Raw genomic sequence first — 13531 nt, forward strand, 5'->3', positions numbered from 1 at the left:
TGTGTGTGTGTGTGTGTGTGTGTGTGTGTGTGTGTGTATGTGTGTGTGTGTGTGTGTTTTATACAGTGGCAGGCTGTGTGAATGGAGGTGTAATGTGAAACAGTGTTGAAGGGAGACACGGGAGAGCCCCGGCTGCTTTTATAACCTCGCCTCTCAACAGCTATTCAGTGCAGCCGCCTGATGATTCATTGTGCATTCACAACCGTTTGACATCCTGCCTGAGTTTCGAGCGCACTTTATGCCGCTGCAACTGAGACTATTCACGTGTACAAAAGCAAATATGCTGATCTGTGGAGATGCCACTTTACGCCGGCGCTGAGCGTTTCGCTGATTTGACTCATAATTAGTTGAGAAAAATTGCTTCTGATGATTAAATTATAAGGTTGGCCTTCATAAGACTGCGTGACTACAAGGACCTGTAAATGTGTCCGTCCCCACCTCCACCTCCACCTCCTCCTCCTCCTCCTCAGAGGAGCCCTTCCAGCTGGACGTCTTATTGCTAGAGGAATTTCTCCTTTTGCATTTCGTCTATCCTCCGGCCAGACTCGGAGGTAAATTTTCGTCAGATAATTTTTAGTTCCTTAAAAATGATGCTTTAGAATTAGAGAATTAGAGAGTGACTTATTGATATGAACGTGGAAAAGCGATTATAGAAAACTGATGACTGTAGATTGTGACTATAAAGAGTGATCCAAGAGGAGTGAGCCTGCCAGCTCAAACTGAGGGAAAACAGCCTCCCGTCATACAGAAATCTCTTTGGCTGGCTGCTCCAATCAACTTGTGAAAGAAAGGGACTGAGAGGTGAAGGTGAAAAAACACACTTGGGAACATGCGTACACACACAATGTTTGACACACACACTGAAATCTCGATACAACAACAAAGATGCTGATTAGAAATGGTGACACGCGGTTTGTTTAGCTAAAATGCTGTCCTCCTCCGACACTCCACACACACTGGGAGACACACACGGCCGGCTGCCTCCTCTCGCACGCACGCCGGATGCGTTCTTGCAACCTCACCTCTCAACAGCCACTCAGCGCCGCCGCCTGATGATTCATTGTGCGTTCACGACTGTTTGACATCATAATTAGCTGAGAGAAATTGTGATTAATGATGGAATTATGAGGCTAGCCTTCAAGCCTTCCTACGTATTTCCCGTAAACATCGCCCACTCAGGTCCTACATGAAACCCCCCTGCTGAACACCGGGTCGGTGAGCGTTGTGCTTCTAAAGCACCTGAAGACGGTCTGAGGGGCCCGGAGGTCAGCAGAAGGTCGACAACGTGCAAAAAAACACCCAAAAAATTATGGTAACGGCCGTTAATATTAACTGTTTATAATGTGTTGGCTGGAGATGGAACAGCAGAGATACTGAGTCCTGAGAAGTGACAGCGCTTCAGCCAACCAAAAACCAGAAGGGAAACATCGCGGAAGTGTTGTTTTCAGCAGAATTTCAGAGACGATCAAGCTAAAAGTCATCTGTTGAATTTGAAAACGCAACAAACTTCAAAGGTATTTTATCGGTATACTGTATATTTTACAGCGGAAAGCTTGTTTTTCCTTTAATATTTCAACCTGTTGAGGTTTTCTGAATATATTTGAATCAAATCAGACGTTTTCATAATAAACTTCAATTCAGAGTCATTATTCATTGGTTCTTATGCTGTAGCTGTATTGGTCTTGCTGACTCAGGATCACAAAAAGAAACTCCACAACGGTTTCTTTTCTTTTTTCTTTTTCAGTTTTCTTTGAGAGAAATCAACGCAAATCTGGTTGTTAGTTGAGACAACTTTGGCTAATTCTGCTGCTAATGCTAACACTAAGGCAGTTTTCACCGACAACAACCACAACAGACCGAGTGTCACTTCAGTGCTTAATAGTTCTACTTAGCGGGAGGAAGATGCTCTGTGATCTGGATGTTAATGACTGTTAATGATAAGTGAAACAGAATAATGACTGGAAATCTTAAGCATTTTCTTGTACATCAGGGTTCTGTGACCTGCAGCCCTGCACCATTTGCATGCTCTATAGTGGCTCCATGAAGCATTCTGGGTGTTATTTCTAAAAAAGCATTTTATTTTTTGTGTTTTATTTGCTTTCCATGCAAACTGGCCTTGTCTCCAGGCTATAAAGCTGTACTTGCTTAAAATAGGTAAAACTACTCCTAAACAAATATAGAGGTAGAACAGTGAAACTAGAATGGTTTAATTTCTACTACAACTTTATTTTGTTAGAAAAAAAAAATGACAGAACAAAAGAAAAAGAAAAAAAAAAAGAAAAAGGACAACAGAAAAATGTTTTAAAAGAAAAGAAAAGATAACCTTGCCGGCAAGCTGAATTCTCGCGGTATTTGTTCTCACACACCACGGGAATCCATCTTGCACCGCTCGAGCCTATGCGCTCGGGATCAGACTTTTTTTGGTCAAACCGATCACGCGTCGTTTAGGGCGGGACATAAAGCTGTGACGGAAGCAGGAAGCGACGGACTGCTAATAATATTAGCATGGCTAGCGAAAACAATGGATGTCCCGACAGCGATTAAATCTGTTTTGAATAAATCCTCTATTGCGTCTTTGAAAAACGATCAGCAAGAGGTTTTTTCTTTGCAGTGATTGGCTGAAACCAAACATGGTGAGGCGGGCGCACTGTGTCCTTCCGTCCAATGAACGCAAAGAGTTCTACAGCAAGTCTCTCCTTCCTCACTGAGTGAAATCCCAGATTGACATGTGAAGCAATTCGTTGCTGCACGTCAATATGGCTATTGCCAGGTTAAAAAAAAGAAGGGGGGTTAAAATAAAATTACAAGTGAAGCTGAAACTGCAGTAACAACTGGAAGCTAAGTGGCCAAGGTGCTAAAATCCAGGCAGAATTGTGAAAAAAGTCTTTAAATGGCTGTAAAAACTAAAGATGTAACCTAAATTGTTTATGAAACTTCATTAATCCATCCTCAAGTTTTGTATGTATTTTTAGATTGAAAACAAAAAATACAAGTTTTGCGGCTCTGGACAAATCGTATTTGTTTCAAAATCCTGAGAGCGACTCCGGAGGTGAAAAACGGCTGCAGACTCCTGTTCTAGTTGAAGGACTATCAAGACAAGAAGAAACTAAAGGTGCAGCAGAGTCCTGGTCCCGACGAGCTGAAATCGGAGCTTTGAGCTCCACCGTAACCGGCTTTTCTCCGCCGTGTGCAGAAGCAGACTGAAGCAGGGACTCCACGTGCGGCGCGTGTGCGAACGTCCTCCTGGCTTGAAGTTCTGACGCTGCCTCCTCTTCCGTTTTAACCCTTCCCTCCCCAGGAGCGTCTGCTAATGAGCCTCCTGCCCAGGAACGTTGCCATGGAGATGAAGGAGGACTTCCTGAAGCCGCCTGAGAGGATCTTTCACAAGATCTACATCCAGCGTCACGACAATGTCAGGTACGAGGCTGTCATGACAACAGGGGTGTGCGGCGGGGCCGCGGTGTCCAGGTGTCACCGCCTGGTGACGTCAAGGTCAAGAATAGAAGTGGAGCAATTAAGATCGCCCGTTGACGCAGATGCAATCAGGCTCCGCGTAAAGGTTAGGGAGGTGGATCGAACGCGGCATTGTTTCCTCCTCCGTCCCACCCTGGGCCCCAACAGGGGAAATTCATCCAACGACTTTTAAACTCATGAGACTTCCTGTCTCCAACAGCTGTGCAGAGCTCATAAAGTGGCCTTTTTCTCATGTATTTCGCTCATGAGATGCATTTTTTTTTCTCTGCAAGGCTGAAAACATCAAGCTTAGATTCTCTTCTATTAGTATGTTGGGGGGGGGGGGGGGGGGGGGGGGTTTCCTTCTTTTTTTGGGACAAATTAGCAGCACTTCCTGTTTTATTGCCACAAATTGAGGATCAATAAGAGCCTGTTGACATCAGTGGACCGTTCAGAGATGATTATTATAACCCAGGGTTAAAGTTTGTGATGTTAGGCAGGACCAACAGGAAGCTGAGCGAGAGGCCACAGATGACCGGGGCCTCCACACGGCCGTTTTAACACTCGTTGATGACATATCGGCAGGACTCCACTTCTCTTGGCACACATGAGTAAAAGCACAACTTGCGCCAATCCTGTTATTGAGAGGGAAGAGTTTTGACCAAAGACAAAAAAACAGACAGTGAACGCCACTCTTGTCTCACAGGAAGGAGGTCCTGGGTTCTCACGGGGTCTTTCTGTGTGCAGTTTGCATGTTCTACCCTCTGAGTACTCCAGCGTGCTTGCACGGTCCAAAAAAAAGGGAAGGTTAATGAGTGTTCCTAAATGGCTCCTAGATGTGTGTGTGTGTGTGTGTGTGTGTGTGTGTGTGTGTGTGTGTGTGTTGGTCTCTGTGTGTTGGCCCTGCGGTGGTGCCCTTCGCCCATAAGAAGCTGGGATCGGTTCCAGCAGACGATGCAGAGCTAACTGTTAACTCCAGCCTCTACTGAAGTTCTTTATTTACGAGTTACCTGGCCAACAAGATCCAGACGGGAAGAAGAAGATTTGTTAAATCCGAGCTAAAGCTCCAATTTACACGACATCGTTTTCAAGTAGAAATGAACAACTGTTGTTGTGTGTCCGTTTACCTAACAACGCTGATCAGAGTCACTGAACACCCAACCTGTAGTGTGTTTTTTTTTTTTTTTCTGTGAGCATGTGTGTCATTTCATTATAAAAGACAAGCGAGAGTGCCAATGCACAACTTTTCCAAAAGAGAAAATGATGCATTTTCACCTGAAACATGGTGTAGGCAGCATGGTCCTGGTCCTGGTCTCAGTCCAGATTCTCCTGGGACTTATATGTTTGTCGCCTATTGTTGTCTGCTGGCATGTGTGTGTGGTTTAATTACAAAATCAAACAACTCACTAGTGGTCCCACATGATAACTACATCATTTTCAGTATTTCTGTTGTTTCTATGGAAACAGTTAATTTCCAGAATGCTGCGACATAAATGTGAAGCTTTTGTGACATTAAAACGTAACAACACGCACTTAAAGCTACTTCACTGGCATCATATAAATGTGTTTAAAACTTCCAAATATCTCTAAATTTACACTCTGCACTTTGCCTCGCGCTCATTGGTAAACTTTGAGTAAAATGAGGCATTATTGTGGATCAACTTCCAATAAAGTTAGAATATTTTACTTTTAGACCATCGGAGACCATCGGAAAGCCACAACGACTTTCTGAGGCGTTCCATTTATTTGACTGACAGTCTAGTGTTCTTCTCATTCTCAAGCCTTTTGACTGCCGGTCAAGTGACGCTCACTTCGGTTCTGCTGGCATTTTTCTCATGGTTCGGAAACACCTGCCTGATTTTCACCAGTTGATGCAGAAACCTTGTCTGACGCTCCCACAACGGATGAAGCGCGGTGGAGTGTAGGAACCCGGCTTGACTCCGAGCTGATTACCTTGCAACGAGGCAGTGAAGAGAACAGTCGAGCTGTGTTAGTGCTGCTGAGTGTAGGAGTCGAGGGCTAGGTTGCATATCAAGCACACTCCTGTCAAGAGTCAATCCTCTCCACTCTGTGTCTGCCCAGGCTCTCACACGCACACACACACACACACACACACACACACAGAGCTCAGGAACACCGTCCGCCAGCTCCACCGCTAATGCTAATGCTAAAGCTAATGCTACTGCTGATGCTCTGGCGTTCGGCCAAACGACACACATGGCGCCCGTCTCCAGAGAGGCGCCACAAACAAACCCATGAACGACACGTGGCGGTGAGAAAAGAAAAGACAAAATAAAAAGAATTGGGCTTTATGTTGCCGAGCAGGGGCGTGACGGCTCCCCTCGCTCTTTGATCTGGCCCCGGGAACGTTTGATCGCACACACACACACACACACACACACACACACATACACACACACATACACACCCCGCGCCTGCCCTCACCCGCAGCACGAGCCGCGGCACGGCCACCATTCAAAGACGGATCACACGGCGCTGCTCTTCTGTGGAGCGGCAGTCGTGATCCCAGCTTTGCATACATCAGGCTCCCGAGCAACCGCGCCGCGCTGCCAAAAAAACCGGCGCGGCGGCTCGGTCACGATGCAGAGAAACGGGCCCCGCAACTGCAGTCTGAAGACTCGCCTCAGCGCGGGCAGAGGCGAAAGCGTCCGCAGCGCCGAGCATCAAAAACAGCCCGCCGTCGCGTATCTGGTCCCGTTTGTAATCTTGTTTATTTTACTCTTTGATTCTGGTGCAGCTGCGGCGTTTAACGAGACACAAAAAGCCAGCTACATTGGCTTAATAGGACGGCTAATCTGCAGACAGGGCAGCTGTCATTTCAGCTGTTGTTTGTCTGTAAATTAGAATCCTGCTTCCTGTTTGAAGTTGAAAAAAACCCCCCACGGCTTGAAGAATTCATGAGTCTCTATGGCGAACCTGCCACTGTAAACCGCACAAGAATAGAAAGCTTGACGGATGCTGCCTGACGTCACTGTTAACGGGGAGATCATGTAACAGTATCTCAGAAAATCCTCCGATCGGTCCGGTTCAGGGCCGCAGGGCGGAGGAGCCGATATCAGCTGATTGCAGAAAACTCAAATGAGCCTCCGCCGATCGTCGACCGAGCTCCCGCTCACACCACGGTGTCTTCCGGCGAAAACACAGAACTTCTGTTCTGTTCTGAAAGTCAGTTCTACGTGACAGTAGTGCTCTGAAAACACATCCTTTCGAAAACAGGTCCCAAGGCGAAACTTTTTGGAAATACTCGAGGGAAAATAAAAAGTTTTTGAAAACACTTTGACTAAATGTAAACAACTTTTCAGAATCACTCCCAACGCCATCTCTGTTTAAAAGGCCACTTTTTGAGATGGACTCCCAAAGTGGAACTTTTAGAAAGCGCTTCGTCTCTGTCTCAGTGGAAACAGTTGAAAATGCAACTTTTCTGAGGCGCTGCTGCAAGCCACACACATCTTCTGCACATGCTCAGTAGACAGCAGACCATAGCGCTTTGCCAGTTCGTCATCTTTCCATGAGAATGTCTGTGTGCTCCCAGTGTTTAGAGTATTCTTCACTGGTTGTTTCATTGTTTCATGACAAAAGCAAGCTTTACATGCTAAACTCATCGTTTAACATTTCTGTCGTTTCTGTGTACGAAGACACCATTTTCAAAAAGTTGCTTTGCAAAAGCAAAAACTTTTTTTTTTTTAATACAAAACAAAAAAAAAGACACTAAAACAATGCATTTTCACCTGAAACGTTGTGTACACAGGGCCTTAGTCCAGTTTTGCATGCTGTACATGGTTGGGTGGGGGGGGGGGGACGGGTGGAGGGTAAATTTTTAGATGCAGACGTATGAGAGACAGTTACGTGCTTCTTCATTATGTTGTGTCGAGAATAAAGTACAATCTTAGGGAATTTGCAAAATACGGCATTCTTTCATTTATATTTTCACTTATTCATCGGTCTTGATTATCATTCAGACATATTTAGCACCAACACCAATATTTATTCAAACGTTTATACTTACCATAACAAAAGTAAAACTAAAACAGCATATTGCAGCTCCTTTATTTATTATTTATTATATATAAGGAGAGCATAACCTGCATGTGTTCTTATGTTAATGGATATGCTTTGTTCTCAAGGTGTTGTTCTGTATGTGTTTTATTTGTGTGTGTGTGTCAGGTTGAGAAAAAAAAAGCTAATTAAAATAGTCAAAGCTGTTGAAAGTGACAGCTGTTTACATTTTTTTTCCTCACAGTGTACCCAATCCCAGCTCTGATGCCTTTGCTCCGCTGAGAGCAGCAATTTTTCAGTGAGTCAATAAGATCCATAACACCTTGTTTGGCTGCCATCTGGCCCACCTCTGAGCAAATGAATCAGGGGCTGAGTAGCTCTCAACACCTTCCTCCAGCCCAGCGCAGCAGCTAGCCAGCAGCAGGCAATTTGGCTCCGTAAGTGATTTAGTGGCTGGTCTCAAAGACGCTTTCACTAACCGTAGATGAGATTATTGCCGTCGCCTCGCTTCTGATCGCCATTATCCTGTTTTCTGTCTTGCTTCTGTGTGATCTGTGGGGTCCTCTCTGCCAGAAAACTGTTAACCTGCCTGGTGCGTTCCGCTAGAATTTATGTTTTATTGACCCGAGAACGAGCAGAAGCGGGAAGGCGGACAAACGTCAGATGCCTTCACTCGTAGAGGCTGCCACAGTTCAACTGAAATGTCTTTTTTTTTTTTTTTGGTCTCTCCGCCCCGGCAGCATCCTGTTTGCAGACATCGTGGGCTTCACCAGCTTGGCCTCTCAGTGCACGGCCCAGGAGCTGGTCAAGCTGCTCAACGAGCTCTTCGGGAAGTTCGATGAACTGGCCACAGTAAGTTCACCAGGCTACACAACATGATGGGACTTGCCTGTAGACCGCTGCTTCTCTTCAGTTTATTTTACTAGACTCTGAAGATTGTCTACTACACAGTAATGTATAATCATATCATATCGAGAGTGGATGCAGGTCATTCTGTCTACAGTTTAACTGCTTGTTGTCTCTTATAGGCATAGCAGAAGTAGCTTTCATTTGCCTTTTTTTAATGCTTGAAAGGTCGGGGTATGAAGGAAATTTTTTTGCCCTCACGCATGTTGAAGCACCATGTGTTCGAATCCCGCTGGTGACAGGTTAGCCGCTGAGCAGGACCCTCCATCCCTGGCTGCTCCCTGGACACTGTGCTGCCATTATAGCGTCCATTTTCGACTGAAATGCAACTGTTTTGTAGCGTTTGGGGCGTCCGTTCACACAGAAACGTTTTAAGAACTGACCGTCTCCCTGGAAACGAAGGTAAACTCAACTTTATGAAAACATTTGGGCTCTGTCTCCATGTATAAGACACAAAAGCTGCCGGGCCATCGTAAATAGGTCTCCTGTGCACACTCAGTAGATAGTCAATGAAAACAGTGTTTTTCTCCAGAGTCTTCATATATATAAATACAAAAACTAAGACGAAAGCTTGTATAATGCTTAACATATTCAATATTTTCAAATGTTTTTCAACTGTTTCAGACAGCCAATGACTAAAGTACACTTTTTAATGTTTGCTGATAAACTTCAGTAAGATGGACAGACTTAATGTTTATTCCGCTTTTTTTTTTTTTTTAAGTTAAATTAAGTTGTACAGCTTTGTGTTTTACGTCCCTCCATCTGCTTTAATCACAAATCACAGTCTAGCTTTATGCAAACCTTCAGAGAATGTCTTCTAGTGAAAACCTTCAGCTCAGTTGTGGTAAATTCAGGTTTTTAAAGATAAATAAAAAATTGGTTAAAAATTTACTTGCAGTCACATAAAAAATCGTGACACCATTTCTATTTTTAAATCACGATTTCACTAAATGAAGAAAGAGACATTTGAACAAAGTCCATTCAGTACTGTTCCCAATTAAAAGGACCAGAAAAATTACCACTGAGCTTAACTTCCTGCTCTGAAGTTATTCTCAGAAAGTGACTGAACCGATAAATTACCCAGCATGCCTCCCTGCTTCTGAAAGCAAATCATAAGCAGAAGTTTCAAAGTTGCGTTCACTTTCGTCCGATGTTTAAAGGGTGAGTGGTTTGCACTGCTCCGAGCGGCGAGGCCCAGATCTGAGTCACCGTCGGTGTGAGGTTTGCATGTTCTCACCACGTATGCATCAGCGTTGCAAATTGAAGCTCATTGCGTAGCTTGTGCTCATATTTTAGACAGATGTGACATTTTGTGTTAGAATTAAGCTCGTGACGGTAAATGTGGCCTCGGCATCAGTGAGCTGAGTTGGTCCGGTGGAGGAAGCTGCAGAGGAACGTGCGGTTCTGTTAAGAAAAGCTGGAGCCGCCACTCTGTGCCGATGGCGAGGGCGGCGGGCTGGCCGCGAGTGACTCTGACCAGTTGGAAACAGCTCCTGTTTCAGCCGCTCGTTCCTCTGCAGCACAAAACAGCCTCCAAGAAAACCAAATGTATTATTTAGTCCTGGAGCTCATTTATTATGCCAAGCCATGTATTGATCCAAATAGTGAAAGTGAAGCTGGAAAGGTTTGACGGACATTGAGGAGGAGGAGGAGGAGGAAGGAGAGGAGGAGGAGGAGGAGGAGGGGGAGGGGATGAAGGTCAAGGAGGAAAATGAACGGGAAGGAGGCTGAAGAGAGAGAGAGAGATCTGAGCGAACTGATCTTTAGACAGAGGGGAGAAAAATAACAGCTGAGGAGCTGTGTGTGTGTGTGTGTGTGTGTGTGTGTGTGTGTGTGTGTGTGTGTGTGTGTGTGCAGTGGACATCATTGAGCTTGTGCAACATTGTTTTCTAGGACAGAAGATTAGGTGAGTGATGGGTTATCTGCTCAAAGACCACTGTAACCGTATTAATACTGGATCACTCACACACACACACACACACACACACACACACACACACGCACACACACACACACACACACACACACACACCGAGTGAACATGAAACTTGAGTGATAAAACGCTTTCATCCTGAACACAGAAAATTATGCACAAATAAATAAATAAATAACCGAAATACAGCCAAATAAAGTAATAAATAGTAAAATTGGGGGGAAAAAAACGTAATTTTTTTATATATATATATATATATATATATATATATATAAAAGGTTCTTTAAATGATAGTACAGAAATGAATACATTATGGAATGATCAGTGAATGAATGAATGAACAAATGAACTGTGAATCTGCATAAATAATGAAATAAGTGAATAGTGTTCTAAGATTTGTTAAAGGCTCTTTCTGTATCAATAAAGGAAAAAAATGAATGTAGAAGTGTATGTCAACAAATATTTGAATAGATAAATGATGAATTCAGAAACAAGTAAATAAATGAATGTTAAATAAACAGTTATATAGTCAGGTAGATAGATTTAAAAATAACCAAAAAACAAACTAATGCATAAACATTTGTATAACTACATAAACAGTTAATTAAATAAATAATGTGAGAGAAGTCATGTTTATATGCATATTTAAGAAAAATAAAATGAATGTAGAAAACAGGATGTAAAATCTGGGTTGTTTGGACTTAAGAGAAATTGAAAAGATGAACCGGGTGTAACGGCTTCCAGTTTCGGTTCATGAAGAAACTTCACATCGTTAAAGACGTATTGTAAACCAACACCACAAAACCCTGAGCTGAATGTTTATGGAAGTTCTTGATAACTTTCTCCTAGGGATACATCGATGCCACTTTTTTAAAAGACAAGTACAACTAGCTACGTTCCGATACCGAGTACTTATTAAATGCCATTATGTCTGATTCACCCTCCATATGCAAATGATATGCAAAGGCTGTACATGGTGACAAACCGCGTCCGCTGCTTCCCTCTCAACAGCGTCGAGTGTATGAGTGCGTCCGCAGTTTGGACGGCGTGGTGTGTAGCGTCTCTTTAGGGACTGCGCCGTGCAGACTACAGTCGGAGGGACCAAGCTCACTGGCCCCTTTTCCACCACGCATTAAAATCCGTCTCATGTTTTCTGACCACGAGCCGATTCCAGACGCAATGGCGTTTACACTTACACATATCATGAGTTCCAGGTCAGCTGGAATCCAGTAACCCCTTTAGGCCAGTTCTTCTCAAAGGTTCTCTGGATAAACAACAGCTCGCCCTCACAAAAAAAGTAAGTACACTGTTCGAAATGACTAAGGAATTGCGCTAAATGGGCCAATTTGCAAAAATGTTGAAGTATCCCTTTAACGGGCGCGGCATGTGACGTCAGTCGGCCAGTTTTGTTTTCATCTCGGCGAGTAAAGAACAACAGCTGTGTTTCAAGAGCTGCTCCCGATTTGCGGACAGTTCTACATCTGCAACAAAACTCATACATTTTCAATCCTTTTTAGCTCCTCTATGAATAAAATGTCCTAAAGCGCTGCACCTAAACAAATTATATGACAAACTAAAAAAAAAAAAGCCAGTCTTTCTCAACATTCTTCATGCTGTTTTCTTCTTTAATTTTAAGATACTTTAAATCTCCATGACCAAACCAAATGAGGCTCAACATACGACTGATGTGACAAACTACATCATTGTTTACATTGTTTAGAGTCGGCCTCCCCGGTTTGAGTCTCAGTGTCATGAATCTTCAACAGACTCCTCCTGTTTCTCCTCAAAACGTGTGCATTCGCTGTCTCAACTGAGCCCCGCTGCTTTCTGAGCCCAGGAATCAGGATCAGGGCCCTCAATCCTCACGACGTCCTTTTCCTGACGAGGTTCCAGACAACTACCCGTTCTGTCGTAGTCCCTTGTCTCTCTCGGCTGGAGTCTCCATTTATCAGTCGGCTTGTTGCAGTTGTCCTTTGTGACGCGTGGAAGTGTGGTGCACAGCTTTCGATGCAAGAGTAGCTCAGCTGGGGATGCTTCACACTCCGGAGATGCAGCACGGTAACTTAGCAAAGCCGGGTATGGGTGAGTATCACTGTCACTTGAATTTTTTTTCTTTTCTTTTCTTTTCTTTTTTTTTTTTTTTTACAATGTCTTAACAATCTGAACCTATTCGTCTGTGATGTTTTGAGACATATTTGACATTTTTGGATCACCTCCTCGATATCTGTGTCGACGGCCAATAAACTGCTTCTCTCACTCCCCTTTTGCATTTTTCCCCATGCCGAGATGTCCCTGGTGGATACGCTGGAGCGTGTCCTGGTGCATGGACTGTGGGATAGCAGTCCTGCTTTGCCTCTGCACCAGACCATTATCTGCACGCACTGAGCAGAACTGTGGGCGAGCACCTTTTGACCGAGCATTTTGGACATGGTGAGACACCTTCTGCAGCAGAGGATCCTTTTGCAGCCTCCAGTACAGTTTGCTGCAACATGACATCCGGTGCTGACAGGTAAGCAGTCACCATGTTAATGTGTGTTTCAACATCAGGAGTTGTGGAGGTGACTGGACTGCTTGGTGCAGCATCTGCCTGCACTACCCTGTTGTGTAGATGAAATAAAAATCGTAATGTTGCAAAACCATCGTCATTCGCTGTGTCCTGGGTGACATTTCATCGAGGATCTTTCTTCTGATTGATATCAGCGGTTTTTGGTCAGTTTCTGCTGTAAAGGCTGGTAATCCAAAGATCACTGTGAAACTTTCCACATCCAATCAATAAGCACAATGTCTCTTTTTCTATTTGTTCTTAGCGTTTCTCCGATTGTGTCATCGATCTTGATGCATATCCCACCGGTTGGCATTTGTCTCCATTCAGTTGGAACAGCACAGCTGCCAAACCCTCTTTGGAGGCGTCACTGGAGATCTTAGTTGGTTTTGTTGGGTCAAAGTATGTGAGGACTGGCTCTGTAGTTAGAGTTTCTTATCATTTTTTTTCCCACTCTTTCTCATATCGAGCAGTTGGCTCAAATACTGTGTGACGTTGTCTTGGAAATAAATTTAGGAATGAATTTATGCAGGAGAATGATCATTCCTTTTGCTCGCTGTGCTCCTTTGTTGTCAGTGGGGGCTGGCATGTACAATATTTCTTGCACTTTTGATTGGTCCGGCTCCTCTACTTCACTTGTGACCCCGGAAAGTCACTTTTCTTGTTAAGTTTCAGCCCAT

At 44.1% G+C, this 13531-nt stretch overlaps 1 protein-coding gene across 1 annotated transcript in view; it reads left to right on the forward strand.

Moving 5' to 3' along the window:
* adcy1a (adenylate cyclase 1a) overlaps positions 1-13531 on the forward strand; it is a 74673-nt gene that overhangs the window by 12905 nt on the left and 48237 nt on the right. Inside the window, 2 exon segments of the mRNA XM_030082461.1 lie at positions 3299-3417; positions 8211-8322. Coding sequence (XP_029938321.1) covers positions 3299-3417; positions 8211-8322 — 231 coding nt within the window.

Source organism: Salarias fasciatus, chromosome 23 (genome assembly GCF_902148845.1).
Source record: "Salarias fasciatus chromosome 23, fSalaFa1.1, whole genome shotgun sequence".
Classification (NCBI taxonomy): Eukaryota; Metazoa; Chordata; class Actinopteri; order Blenniiformes; family Blenniidae; genus Salarias; species Salarias fasciatus.